At 35.9% G+C, this 15373-nt stretch overlaps 2 protein-coding genes and 1 long non-coding RNA gene across 3 annotated transcripts; all 3 read left to right on the top strand.

Annotated features, from left to right (window-relative positions):
* The first annotated feature begins 1639 nt into the window (after window positions 1–1639).
* On the top strand, window positions 1640–6273 carry LOC122418272 (rac GTPase-activating protein 1-like). Its single transcript, XM_043432406.1, has 8 exons — window positions 1640–1784; window positions 3256–3371; window positions 3445–3565; window positions 3879–4415; window positions 5012–5080; window positions 5306–5376; window positions 5813–5920; window positions 6057–6273. The coding sequence occupies exons 1-7, from the start codon at window positions 1746–1748 to the stop codon at window positions 5877–5879; spliced, it is 1020 nt and encodes a 339-aa protein (XP_043288341.1). The 5' UTR covers window positions 1640–1745; the 3' UTR covers window positions 5880–5920; window positions 6057–6273.
* A 1436-nt stretch (window positions 6274–7709) lies between these two features.
* LOC122418224 (rac GTPase-activating protein 1-like) lies at window positions 7710–12301 on the top strand. The gene is made up of 7 exons (XM_043432333.1): window positions 7710–7860; window positions 9425–9564; window positions 9709–9835; window positions 9927–10463; window positions 11159–11227; window positions 11580–11734; window positions 12052–12301. The coding sequence occupies exons 1-7, from the start codon at window positions 7831–7833 to the stop codon at window positions 12140–12142; spliced, it is 1149 nt and encodes a 382-aa protein (XP_043288268.1). The 5' UTR covers window positions 7710–7830; the 3' UTR covers window positions 12143–12301.
* Window positions 12302–13154: 853 nt separating this feature from the next.
* LOC122417971 (uncharacterized) lies at window positions 13155–14677 on the top strand. The gene is made up of 3 exons (XR_006262411.1): window positions 13155–13313; window positions 13475–13887; window positions 13951–14677. It is a non-coding gene; the product is annotated as an uncharacterized lncRNA (long non-coding RNA).
* Window positions 14678–15373: the final 696 nt, after the last annotated feature.

The following is a 15373-nucleotide window of genomic DNA, read 5'->3' as shown; positions in this document are numbered from 1 at the left end:
CGCCAGTATACCGAGATATGCACACGTACTGCATAAATTTAACCCCCTTAAGAGTTTTCACTCTCTTCGTGCGAGTGGTGCCGGTTTTACGCGATCGGTGCGACGATACTGTTCTATAAGTACATATATAAACATGCGAATGTATATATTTGTATACATTCCCTCATCTCTCCACACGGTCTCTCGTGTTCTCGCTTATCAATGCGCTCACGATTACCGGAATGCGAGCTCGCGATCCGCAAAAACATAAATCAGCTGGAGGCTTTTGCTCTTCATGTGTGCTCGCCATCCTTTTCTGTTCCTCTTCCGTACGCGGGCTCGCTCTTTCGAACGTGCGTATTGAAACGTGCTGGAAAAAGATTACGACGGAGTTGATGATTTTTCGCTCACACGTCCTCGACGAATAAATTTATTGTAACTAACATTTTGGAATTTTTTTTTCGATGTGGCACTAATGTGAGAATCTATAGATGTGCATATTGAAGTTTTGTTGTTTGCATATTTTCCAAAAAATTGTACAATCGCTGAAGTCATTTACTGTAACTCTGGTTATACTGCGATCCGTTGCTTAGAACAAACATTGTGTATTCAGTGGAATTTTATATGATTTACTAACAATTTTCTCATTGATGGTTGATGGAGGGATTGGAAAATAAATGGTTCAATTCCGGAAGTGTTTTTTCATGAAATGTGATTAATCGAGAAAGGGTTAAAGAATATTACATCGGAAAGTTGGTAATGGAAAATTCGCTACCAAAAAATTCGTATCGGATATTGACTACTCTAAGATTCGTATCAGAAAATTCAACGCTGAAAAATTCATAGCGGAAAATTTGTTACGGGAAGATTAGTATTGGGAAATTCGCCACTGGAAAATTCATACCGGAAATTTGGAAGATTAATACCGGAAAATTTGCCACCAGAAAATTCATAACAGAAAATTTTCCACAGGAAGATTAGTACTGAGAAATTTGCCACTGGAAAATTCATACTGGAAATTTGGAAAATTTATACCGGAAAATTCGTCATCGGAAGATTAATACCGGAAAATTTACCACTACGAAATTAATTCCGGAAAATTTGACACGAGAATATTCGTAACGAAAAATTTTCCGGTTCGAATTTTTCGGTGGTGAGTTTTTCGTTGACGAATTTTCCAAGATCCTCACGAAATAAAACTCATTTGAAAACCATTTTTCATATTTCAATACGAGAATCCATCCAGGAACTTTTTTATCGTTCAGGAATCAGAGATTCGTGGGTTATCATCACGAACGTGATTCTAACAAAATTTCCTTGTAATCAGAAGGTTAAACAATCACCTTGGTCTCTTAAGATTCGAGGACACTAATTGATGAATAAAAATAAAAAACCATGGAGCGTGCCATATTACTGTCGTTCGGCATTTTCCATGTTAAAGCACAATTATCGAAAGAAAATATTGTGGTACCGACCACAACAATTACAAAAGTCGTTGTCATGAATACGATTTGAAAACGTTGTTCGAGGAACTTATAATATCGATAAGGATGTGAATAAAGCAACTTTTTTCGACACGTGCAACAAAGGTATTGTTTTCAAATAATAATGAAAATGATTTTTACTATTGTTTCACACCCAAGTCCTTGGCTTCCCGTTTTTTCTTTTCCCCTGTTACCATTCGGAAATTCAAAGTGTTTTTCTTCATATGACATCTGACTGCGAGATTTTTTTGTCAATTCTTTAATTTTTTATTTCACTGCACCATGTCTACTCAAGATCCTCCAGGCCCTGGAACCCTGAAGGTAAGCCCGTTGAAATTTTTTCACTCATTTTTGTCTTTGAATAGAGGACTTCAGGATGAACACGACATTTACTGCTGATGCCAAACAAAGTACTGTCGATGGTTAGAAATCTCACCCAAATGCCATGGTCCAATTGAACCCAGGATTTGACCAATTTTCATTATTTTTCATGAAACTTCAATTTTAATCACAAGAAGTTGCTACCTAACGTATACCGCAATAAATGGTGACGTAGACTTTAGCTCCGTGAAATACCACCAAAATTTTTTCAAAACGACTGAACCAAAAAATTGTTTTCTACACTTGTAAAATATCCGAAATGTTGAAAGTACTTTCTAAAAAAATCAGTTATCAGTATTCCCACTCACATTCCTGGATATATTCGATGATTGCATTTGGGGGGAGGGAGGGGGGAGGCGTCAATTCGGAGAAAAAAGGCTCAATTTTAATACAATACAATACTCAATTTTAATTTAGTATTTTTACAGGCTACTGATAATACAAATTTATTTTATCAATTGTGACGTCATAATACAATTTATGAACAACACTTCCTGAAATTAAAAAAATCAAATATCAAAAATTAACTCGATGGTAAAAGAGGCACTTCGGAAAACAGTTGCCCATCGCCGAAAAGAATAAATCGACATCTACTCGACTGGTTCTTTTGAAATTTAGCCTACTACTGTCTCACATTACTTCAGCAGGTATCTACGAGAGATTTTTTCCAATTTTTCATAATTAATCATTTTACAACAACAAATAGGCTTTTATTTTTTAGGCGAGAAATCGGTGTTTTCACTTCCAAGTGTCACAAAAAATAATAATAATAAAAAAAATCTGCTACCGTCGAGTTAATTATTGATATTTGAATTTCCAAAATTCAGGGCGAACTGTTCATTTATTGTATTACGATGTCACAATCAATCAAATAAATTTGTATTATTTGGAAGGTCTAAAAAAATTCTTAAAATTTTTTCCACTGAATCGACGTTACCCCCTCCCTAAAAGAGAAAGATTCGAATCATTGAAAAAGCTTTACCTCTATTTTTTGTACAGAAAAATTGCATCAAAGCTTACAGCGTTAGGAGTTGTGACGAAATTATTAAGCATAAATTATTGGGGAGAAAAGAAGAAAAAGTTAACCCCAAATGAGACATCTTTTCTTGATCGAAGGAGGAAAATATTAAAAATTTGAAAAAAAAATTTCAGCTCAAGCTGTTGCCTTTTTTGTACTCATCAATTACGTTTTCAATTCCACCGGCCTTGAAGGATTTCAAGAATAGATATTTTTATTTAAATAAATTCTCAGGCATTCAAACCAATAAATCTCACGTAAAAACAACGTTCTTGGAACGAAACCATCTACTAATCAACTAGATTCTATCCGTAACCGAATTGTAGACAACTGAAAAAATATCCATAAAGTTTTACATCAAAAGACATGTCTGCATGAGCGATTTTTTTCCAGTCTCCCGACGAGTCGGAATCAGACTCCGAGCTAATATTGGATCTGAGTAACGCTTATCGAGAACACAATTTTATAAAAGCAAGCGTTTCCAGAGAATGTGACATGTGCCAAGAAAAGTACGTAAGATTAGAATCGAGTTTAATCTTTTGGTGTTCAATTGTGCAAATGAGTTTTTTTTCTTTTTAACAGAATAGGATTTTATGACGCGGCGTTCCAATGTACCGATTGTCATAAAGTGGTTCATGCCGACTGCAAAGATTCTTTCCAAGCTATGTGCGTGCCCGTGTCGAGTAAGCGTCGTGGCAAATTGGTACAAATCTTTCTTCACTGACATCCAGACTCAGATCCTTCATCTTTAAAATCATTCTCTTCCCATCGAAACCTATATTGAAAGTTGATTTTCACATTTCTTCATCTTCTGCATCCGTTTGATCGGGTGGGGGATCGTCCAAAATAATAATAATAATAAATTGATTCAAGAAGTCAAAGATCGGAAAAGGATTTTCGGAATCAAACGTCATGGGTCGACTAGAAAACGATTCGGCTTTAACAAAAAAATTGCAAAGCACCATCACATCCCAAGAAATTCTTCGATACAAGAAATGAATAATGAAAAAAATTAGTTACAGGGAAATATTGCTGATTATGCGCCCGTGATGCCGCCAATGGTACCATCTCTAATCGTCCAATGTGTACAACAAGTTAAATTACGTGGTATGCAAGAACCATTCCTGTACAGACAGGAAGGCTACCCAACCGAAGCAAAATCGATACTAAGAGTATATCTTGCTACAAAGAAAGTGGGGGACTTGAGAAGAGTCAGAATTCACACGATCACTCTGATTATCAAACTATTTCTAAAGTCGTTAAGCGAGCCACTCATCACCGATGACCTCCGGGAGCGTTTTGTCACCGCGTCTGTGAAGTTAACCGGGCAAAAGCAGGATGAAGCACTGCGTCAAGCAGTTTCGGAACTTCCGGTACCGAATCGTGACACTCTCGCTTACCTCATTCGTCATCTGCAACAAGTTGCTACCAGTCTCTATTTCTCTGGGACAAAACAGAATCTCGCCATTGTTTTTGGACCCATAATGGTCGGTGGAAGCTCTCGATATCTGGTACCACCTGAGCTGACCGTTGAACCACGTCATCAAATTAAGGTCAGTTTTCCGCAGTCAGATGAAAATGAGATTTTCGTAGCACTTTTGTATTGGAGAAAATTTTTCATGAATTCGTCTAAAAGTCTCAGCGTGAAGGTTTTTTGGGTTACTAAATTCGAGTCTGCAATCGGATTTCCGAAATTCGAAATGGCGAACGAAAATTCAAAAAATTGTTTGTTTCTATAGAACCTAAGTATCTTATGATTTCCGAGGTCACTAAATCTGAAGCCGAAATCGGATTTTAATCATTTCAAATGGCAGATCCACTCTGACACGTGAAGTTTTTAGTTTTCCTCCAATTCAGTTGATTCGTACATGAGCGCTTCAAATTTTATCTCGCCATGTTGGATCTGCCATTTTGAAATTTGGAAATCTAATTTCAAATCCGAATCCAACGATCTCAAAATTATTTACCAAACTACAATCGAATCGACAGTGTAAAGATGTTTTTTTTTTCAAATGCCCCTGTACGTGTCGTGACAACACAAATGGCATGACTTTATTTGCCCCCTATGCGTGTCACTGATAATCAAGGGGTCAAGTTCTGTTGGATTTTTCTGATAGGTGAATTTTCATGTGCTTCATTTCATCCCCAGGTTGTCGCGGACTTGTTGAAAATTAATCCGAAATATTGGGCTAAATACGCCGAGCCCTACCGTCCTCAGGTAATTGTCTAGCTAATCATGTCGAAGTGAAGTTTAAACTGCCGGTTACGACGGATTCCAATGCCTACATGACGCTATCAAACTATCAAGTTCCCTTATCCAATCAACTGAATTTATTCCAGAAATTTGTTTATTTCAACTTTTTCACGCGAGATTAGAATACAAAAAAATGTCATTCCGATTTCGAGGCTCTCCTGCTATCCTTTGATATCCATTCCGTTACAGGCAAGACGTCTCGAGCCAACACCAGGTCGTAAGATGTTTCGCAATCCCTACAGCAATCCGAGGCACCCTGTGTAAGAAGAGTTTATTTTGGATAATAATTTCTATCGTTTATATGTTATATCTGACATTGTATAAGTATTAATTCGCTGTGGTAATACTTCCAAGATAAATTGCAACTGCAAGTGCAATGCACAGTGACTCTTTTGAAAGTTTTCATGATGAGAAATTTCTCGAAAAGTCTTAAAATGAAATAACATAAGATTTTTTGTGTGAGGATCTCTCAATACCATGCAGCAGCTAATTTTACACTGAAGTATTTCATGCATCATGGAAGTATTTGATTGTTCAGTATTTAATTTGTCAAATTGTCAACAACTGTAACTAGCCAAGTATCAAATGTTCGATTATTACTGCTTTATAAGAAATTTTAAAGCCAATCTATCTAATTTGCATAACAGTGGGTTAACATCATTGTTTTTCTGTTTCAAACTTTACTGCCTCTGAAAGCTGGCAAATTGTGGAGAGAATCGGAACGAATATGAGGCATAACGTCCAACCCTCAAGAATCCAATAACGTTCCGGAAGATCGTCGCTATACATTCGTACAGTTTTTAGGTAGGTTGAGTGTGCAGTTTGATTTTCAAAATCTGGAATACAGTATGTGTATATATTCAGAGCTTTACAAATAATATTTTGCTGGCTATACGATTTCATTGGCATTCCCTCAAGAATGAAAATATTTTAATTTTAGGAAATGGCTTCAGTGGCGCCGTCGTGACTGGTTGATAATGTAGGTAGCAGCTTCATCGGTAAAGTTTTCTGCAGTTTCTCTCGCTCACGGAAAGAGTGATAAAGTTGGGAATAAGTCAGTTGCAATCACATCGACGGGATTCTTTAAGAAAGAATGGAATTTCAGAATGAAATTAATTTGTGTTTGGTAAAAAATAAATATGCACGAAGGCGAAAAAGGCTGGCTTTGTTTTTAGGGCTATTTCAAAGAAACTGCCTCCTCCTCTTATGATTTTTCATTTCAAACTTCAAATTGTTTGAAAGTGAAATTTCGAAGTATCCATTTATCCATTCATTTACAGGCTTGAGAATATTCTTGAAAATTTTAGTATGTTTTGTCTAGCTCCGCGTCGACGAGACGGATCTTTTGGACATAATCTTAGAGAAGTAAAGGTTTGTTGGTCAATAATGTTTACAGAATTTGTATATTTATTTCTATGATATTTCTATAGTTTCTTGGGCTATATGCACTGGAAAATATTCATGAAGAATTGGTTTTTGGATTGGAGTGTAAAAACACAAGAACCAAAAATCGATTTTGTGAAATTTCTGTACAAAATGATCGAGTAATTTCGAAAGTCGTGACCAACTTTAAATAAGGTAACGTATCGGTTAATGAGGCCCGAGTAACGAAAAAATCTTATTTACCGATGGCATACGAAGCGCCAAGTGTTCAAAAATCAAACTAAAATTCGTTTCTACCGGATTTTGTCACGAACATAACGATTACGTGAATATAAAAAATATCAAGAAATGTGATTTAATCAGCTGATTCTGGCTTGTGGTCTGTTTTCGGACACCAGATTTTTCTCACCAACGCGATGAATAAACAAAAATATGTTTTTATACATGTAAAAAGAAGTTCAGCCAAATTTTTAGTTCTTTATCTCCACCCATTCCGGAGTTATCGGTTTTTATTTAAAAAATGTATATCTCTGACTAAAAACATGATAATGCTACTTAATATGGGTCATTTTTCTTAATTCTTAACGCTCTTCCTAAATAAAAATTAAAAAACTGAGAAATATTTTTTTTTAATGCTTTTTCGGCCTTTTTTAGTCGAAAAATTAGTTTTTCATTCGATGGGACACTTTCGATTTTTTCAAAGAAATTTACGAAATTCTACGTTAAAATAGTACATTATAACACTAGGACGGAAAAGTTTTTCGTATGCGTGTTATACGAAATTTTATATTACGAGGTGCGGAAATGGGGGTTTTGTGTACGCGAAGCGTACGCAAAAGCGTCCATTGCGTGATATAAAAAATTATTTTTGAGCCCTATTGCAAGGTGGGCTTCAAATACAAAACATTACAAAATACTATGGGTATTCAATTTTCTCAAAAAAAAAAAAAAAAAACAATAAATAAATGCGCAAAATATTGTGCTATCCATACTAACCGTTATACAAAAGTCGTTATCACGAGTCCGATTTGAAAACGCTTTTCGAGAAACTTAAGGCATCCATAAGACGACAAATAAAATGACTGTTTATGGCACGTATCACGAAAGTATTGTTTCCCAATAGTATAGCCAAGACTTTTGTTATTTTACACGGAATTTTCTATTGGTAAGTATCACGTTATTTTTGTCTCCTTTTCTACTGCCCGTTCCTTTTTTTCTTCTCGCCGGCGGTAGAGTAATTTTTTCTGCTCTTGGTCTTTCGACAGTTCCAAGCTTCAGTGACGAGTCTTCGGATTGTTTTAAATTCGTTTATTTTTTATCCCGTAGCTACCATGTCAACTGAAAATCCGGATGAAATTCGGGTAAGTGATAAAATTAAGAATTGAATTCGTGATATTCGAATTGAATTGAAATCCTCTTGAAATTCATCCGTTAATTTTGGATTATCAAAGTAAACCTTGAAAGCTCACATCACATTCATTCCTTTTGAGGCAGAATACCACCTCGATTACAATTTTTTTAAGAGTTTTTAATGATTTTTTTATCACAAAAAATGGGTAAAAACAAAATAATTTTAAGACATTTGTTACTATAACATATTCAGTTTGAATAAAAAATTTTAATGTGGAAAAACTTGAAAATTGAAAGTAAGTGACGACAAAGAATAAAGATTTTGAGGGGCAGTCTCGGTCTGTGTGTCATTGCAAATCTCCTTGTAGGTTGATCCTAGAATAAAAATAAAAAATGCAATTTTGTCTTATTAAGAGCAATACTTTTGGTCTGTACGTAGAGTTTTTTCGAAATTTCGATTTTTTGAAAGGATGACGTTCATTAAAATAAAAAAAGTGAATTTTTTAGGATAACAAATGTTGCTCAATGTGTGCACCAAAACAAAATGGCAACTTTATCAAAAAAATTCTACGTATATCTTTAGACTGCACTATGCAGAAGAATTATACACGTTTTATAATCCAGGTTCTAATGCTTGCTTGTAAACTTTTTTCTATGGAAAGTTTGATAACTTGGACAAAAACAAAAACAATCCCATTTAACAAACAGCATTTTGTCGGACAAAGATCCAGCTTTGATACGCTTTTTTGAAACATTTCAATGATTTTTTTACTCAATACCTACTTTAGCGTGGGACCGTTTTTCGGCATTTTTGAGATATTTTCCAATGGTGTAAAAGTTCCATAAACCAAATCAAGCACAACCAAAAATTGGATCAAAACTTCACAGATTTTATTGAAAAAAAAAATAGCTCAGCCAAAGTAATTGTTGACTTTTTTGCACTTATCACTTATGATTACAAACACACCGAGCTCGAAAAATTTCAAGGACAAACTAACAAGTACGAACTAATTACGTCGTTTGCGGATAAAAGAACGATGAAACAAAAGCGCAGCTAACAGAAATCGATACGTCACGTATTAACACCGTTCTTGGAACGGGATCGGTGAGCTGGCTTCAATAACCAACCAGCGGTTGCTAATCAGGTTGGATTATTTATGAAAATAATCGAAAAATATGAATTGAAAGATTTTGCTATGATGAATCGAATTAAAACTGCAGTCGTTTGTAGTTTCTGCATGTAGGGTGAAGTACAATTTAACGTATATTTTCACATGACGCCATGGAATATTGATGTTTATTGAAATTATAGACTATATGAAAACTGGAAAATTTGACTGAAATTCCAATTTTTAGTTTCACTGATATGAATTTCATCGAATTCAGCTCCATCGTGATTTGAGCGAAACTTTATTCCGCTCAACATTCGAAGCCCAAACTGGCTCCATGTCAGCTTGTCCGAACCAAGAATATGGTCTCACTCGAGACTCTTCGAAGGTCTTTAGATAAGAAAACGATGATAAAATAGCGCATAAAAGATGCTGAAAATATGTCGCCGAAATGCTTTATTTCTAGCCTTCTACTTCAAACGCTGGCAGAATCGGGTCAGGATCAGATTCTACAGGAACATCAGGATCGACTTTGAAAATCCGAGAACACGAGTTAACACCAAAACGCGTTGTGATACTGAATATCTGTTTCGGGTGTCGTAGAAGGTATGATTCGAATGATTTCATACTTTAAAATATCTGACGGGAAGTATTATAAAAAACACTTGAGTCCCGGCTAATAAGTTTAATTGACCACTGAATATTCCATCATTCATATTATCTACTATATGCAACCGATTGTTCCTGCAGAATAGGATTTGGCAAGATGGCGTTGAAATGCAGAGTTTGTGACCGAGTAATTCATACCACATGCCAAAATTCCTTTCCAGCTTTGTGCACGCCACCACGAAATGCATTGACCCAGCGTGGCAAAAAGGTATTGTATTGCCTCCGAACATCGAACATTTTCATTGAATAATTTTTCAACAAATTTTTGGTACATCGATAAACGATGGGAAAATTAATAGTTGCAGGGAAATATTGCCGATTATGTGCCAAAGATGCCACCACTGATACCGTCCCTCATCGTCCGATGTGTGAGAGAAATTGAATATCGTGGTTTGACAGAAAATTTCTCTTATACACCGAACGTTCGTTCCTTCGAAGCCAGGTCATTGGCAAGAGAATATCTCATAGATAAAAAGTTAAGGAACTTGAGAACAGTCGATCTGCAGACAATCGTTTTGACCCTGATGATATTTTTGAAGTCGTTGAGCGAGCCACTCGTCACTGAAAAATTGCAGGAAGATTTTATCAAGGTATCCCTGAGGATCAGCAACGAATGGAGGCATCAAGGACTTCGTCGGTTAATTGAGCAACTTCCGCGACCTAATCGTGACACTCTCGCTTATTTAATGAGTCATTTAAAACGAATGACTGCGGGCCCAACATCCGATAAGACAAAAGAATATATTTGGGAAGTTTTTGGCCCCATAGTGGTTGGTGGTGGCTCTAAACATCTGATTCCAAGCGTGATGATCGTTGAACCAAAATATCAGGCTGTGGTCAGTTTTTCCACGATCTTTATGTTTTGTATATAAAGCTTCTTTTTTCATTTTGTTTTTATGTTACGAGAAAATTAATATAATAGAAATAATTAACAAACAAGGTTTTGGGAAAAAGCCTTTATCGCATAAAAAACCCAATTTATTGAACGAATTAAATTTAACAAAAGATTAACAAATTGAACAAAGTATGGTGTGAATATGTGTAGTATGTAAAAGTGTGATGAAGATTAGGAGGATATTATTCTCGACTCCGTGGATTAGTATGAGGAGGAATTTATTTTCGACTCCTTGGATTAGTATGGGGAGGAAATTATTTTCGACTCCTATGGACTTTAGTAAAAGTCGCTTTTATTGAGGGTGAGACCTCGGGCTTTGGATCGGCTGGCCAGACCGATCGTTGCCGTATTTGATTGATTAGTTGCGAAATGTTGTATTGAAATATAAATTAATATTGAACGTTTGGACTGCACGTTTAAATGTTACGTGTATATCGCTCGAAGTCTCGCGATGAACTGTCTCTTCAATTCTTTTCTTCTCGTTACTAAAACACGACGATCGTTCATTTATTTTATATATACATATAGCGATTTATTTTGAGCGTATTTTATTTTTTCACCGCTTCCTACGGAACACTTTATTCTTTTCGATTTAATCGTTCGACATATATTTCAACTGTTTTATTTCATTCGCAGGTTGTCAAGAGCTTGTTGGAAATTGAATCGAGTTATTGGACTTCTTTTCTCAATGCCTACAACCGTCCGGTACTTTTCCAACTGATCATATGAACCAGATCGTGCCATCGACTGCAATCAAATTTTTATCTAAACATTTCAAACTATAATACAGTCTTCCTCGATCAATGTCATTCAATGGCAAAAAGGGAGTCCATTTGTTCTTTCTCTGTGAACATTCGTTGGTTCCAATGTTTTTCATTTTATTCTCATTTTTCTTTTCAATTTTTAAGTTTATTTCTCTTTTTTTTATTCAATTTTTATTCCTTATCTAATTTAAAAAAATGACAATTTAATTTTTTTATCTTTAAAAAAAAATTTGATTACTCGCTGTATCGGCTTACCTCGCCTATAAATATTGGAAATTATATTTTAATTTCAGGTCATTGGTAGAGTCAAGAAGAGTATCGAGAACTTTGTCAGGGACATAAGGGATCGAAAACCCGAATCCGAGGAATCAAGTCGCGGGATATTAGGCGAACCCCTTCCCAGACGCACGTCATTCAGTGATTTCATTAGAAATCCACGCAACACTGTGTACGTTTATTCTTTTCCAAATTTACGGCGTTTTCCTGCACATATTTTCTGATCCAATAATCGAAATCCATGAGATTTTTTCGGAATTATAAATTGAGTAGAAATTTGACAGTGACCCTCTTAAATGGTATTCTGATGAAATATTTTTGGAATACTTCAAATAAGAAAAGGAACAGCGTAATTTTCTGTTTATAGATTCAGCAGCATTATCGAGTTATTAAGTATGTCACTGAACGATTCCTCGAATTGTAAAACCGCTTTAACTATTTGTCTGTAATTTGTTTCGCTTTTCCAAAGTTTTATTTCTCCATTCACAGAACTCGGCTCATGAGAAGGAATGAAATGGGACCTCGAGGAACTTACGATCCCGCCGAAGATGAAGATTATTATGCTTATTACGATGATTGATTTGGTCAGAAAGAACCATCATACCAACCTATTCAATCATTTTTAATATTCCATTGATTACATAATTTTATTATCATCTCCTTCTGAGATACGTGGTTAATCCAACATTTGATTTTCTGTGTCGAATCTTTTATGCAGAATAAAGATACTGTAATCGTAGATATCTTTGAAGCGCCTCTGGCGGTCATATTTGAGAGCATTCGCATTACCACCTGAGGATAAGTTAGATAGCGGCTGTACCGGTAAGGTTTTCTGCAGTTTTTCTCCGCCCATGAGGAACGTGGTGTTAGAAATCGCTACAGCCGGGTAGGGGGGTTCCTTTGGACGGGGAATAAAGAGGGAAATGATTTATCGGCTACACAAATATATGCAACGGCAAAAAGGTCGAACTTTGTTTCTAAATATCGAATGAATAAAACGAACTTTGGAGTGAATTGAGTAGTTTGTTTTTTCGACTCCATGAATATGATGACTCGAAGATTTTGAAAAATCAGTGACGCGTTTCTCGAAGCGAAATGAATTTTCAACGATACGGATAGGGAAGTTTATTCGGAAATGCGTTCTAATCGTTCACCATTTTTCCCTTGATAAACTCTGCGTTTGTTTATGCGAAGTTGAGTTCAAGCCGATGCATCAAGGCTCAAGGGAGCTCATGAATATTCATCGGACATGCTGTTCGCGAGTCTGGGTGGAAGGAAATCGAAGATGCACCTCAGGCCTTCTCCGACCCTTTCTCATTCGATGTATGTTCGTAAGATCATCATATATATACACGTAACATTTTCGCTCTACGTAAGAATCAGACTGGCGTATAAGCTTGTTGATCATAAGTGGGTTTGTTTCACTGATTGTTGTCGAAACCGTTGACGAAGAGCGCGGGAGAAAGAAAGAGAGGGCAGCACTGTTGCACGTGTGATTGGAGCTGCACTGGCCCGGGGGGGGGGGTCCTTTTGAATATTCAGCATGCATCGCTATCCTCATCGACGAGACCAAGTGGTTTAAATACATGAGACTTCAGAGAGTGACTTCTCGGCGTGCGGCGCCTCTGTTGACGGCGCCTGTCTCAGCTCAGTGTTTCAGAGTGTTAATTGATTAGCTTCTATCATTGATTTATTGCATGATTAATCAAACTTTGGTGGCTTACTTCATCCGCTCGAAAACACGTCCTATGGTATTCATAGAAATTAGCTGAATTTTTTTATCGCGATAACCATTCGTCATTGATACCAAATCGCAGAACTGATTTTTACCGCACTGCCCGGCATTAATCTTTCAAATACGTATAATTACGTGATCGAAGTGATAATCCTTTTTATATTCATATCATTACAGATAAAAGAACATCCAATACAGCTATAAAAATAGCTGAGCTTATACAGCCCCCTTAAACTCCTCCCTCGCCGGAAGCGCCAACAAATTAATTCGTACAGTTATCAGTACCTGGCCGTCTTAGCAGCTCGTCGTATTTGTATATAGAGATCCTTGTCTGCATAGAAAAAGAGGAAGAGAAAGAGAGTAGAGTTGCAGGAACGAGATGTATCTCACGCTGATTACTGAGATCATCCAATACGCGTCATGCATACAGGGTGTCCAAATTCATACTCAGAACAAAGTATATGGAATTCTTGTCGGAATGTGGAGACGAAAATGAAAATTAAGGGAGGCGAGTGGTTTGGAACGTCGAGTAGCTTCAAGAGTGCTCAGTAATTGAACTTCTGCACGTGGTTTTTTGGAGCACAAATAATGTAAGAATATTACCTGAAGTTTTACGTGATTTCATGATGAATATTTTGTGTCAAAATTTTCAGAAGTTGCTCGGAAGGCTTGACCCCCCTGGCCCTTACGATTTTTCGATCAGAAAGAGCAAACGAAAATTTCGGATGAAACATTCTGAAATTAATTGAAGTGTAAGATAATTTCCCAATTTCGAATAGTATCGCGATTGTGTGATCGCGATGCTATACTCTCCACCCTCTTGACGATTCCACAATGTACCACATTGTAACTTTCCACTTACGTTGCTGTTTGTAAAAATATACTTTTTTAGAATAAGGTACAATGTTTTTGTGAAAACTAATGGCACGAAACTGCTGAAAAAAAAAACGGTATGGAAGCTTGTGCTTCCAGTTCCGAGTTTTTCGACTTTTGATAATATGCACAAATTTTGTGTAAAATACAAGGTCGATTTCACCATGAAAAAATTTCGTTCTGAAAAGTTTAATGGAAAAATAATAAAAAAAATTTTTAACAAGTGAGACATCCCCGATTTTCGAGGGTCAAAAGAATTTATAAAGGCAACTGATCGTTTTTTCATGAGAAAAATAATCACACCGCGAGCTCCGATCGTAAAAAGACCATTAAAATCTTTATCAGCGGCTTTTGCTTTAGTTTTGTAGATTTTTTGAAGCACAACTTCAGATTCAGCACGTTTCTTGGCATACTTCATCCGGTCGGCTTCGTTGTCGTTGACTAGAAAAAAATTAAATGGACTTGATTCAATAGGGTATTTTACACCACGTAAAAAAATATATAAAAATACATGATTATGATAGATTTCGTAAAAAGTAAACGAGAAACGTCAATATTTATTCATAAAAATGCAATGTAAATTTTATAATTCAATTTTAAAAATCGTCTTTTTTCAACTGTTTTTCAAATGTCGAAAACGCCATCCGCCATATTGGATTCCAATGTGACGTCACTCCGATAGTAAACAATCTAGATTCTTATTGTGCGCTCTGTGTTATTTTGAAATTTTACAAGTTATTATGCACGTTCGTGGACTTTTATCATTCATTTGATTAAAATTGCATTATGGAAAACGGTTTTGTGAAAGCAGATAGTACAAATCTACCAATGATAAATATGTTGATGGTGGCGATGAATCCACTATTTTTGTGGCATTTTTACACTTGTATTATTCCATTCAGGCACGAGACACCAATGATATACCACTATAACTCATTATTTTTACAAATCTTATTACTTGGTCTTTCGCAATTGTATTGTTTACTAACGGAGTGACGTCACAAACCGAAAAAACATGGCGGCTAGCGTTTCCGCGCGAAAATTGAAAATCATAAATAAAAAATAGTTTTCAAGACAGTTTTCGGTTTTATAAAATTGAAATAAAAATTCTACTGGTTTATTACGATCACAGGATTATTTTAAAACAGTTTTCAAAAAAAGGTGTAATACCCTATTCCTTAAGGGAGCGCTTTCAGTTTTCTT

The sequence above is a fragment of the Venturia canescens genome, chromosome 11 (genome assembly GCF_019457755.1).
Source record: "Venturia canescens isolate UGA chromosome 11, ASM1945775v1, whole genome shotgun sequence".
Classification (NCBI taxonomy): Eukaryota; Metazoa; Arthropoda; class Insecta; order Hymenoptera; family Ichneumonidae; genus Venturia; species Venturia canescens.
Note: the sequence above shows the minus strand (reverse complement) of the source record. Positions and strands in the feature narration are given on the sequence as shown.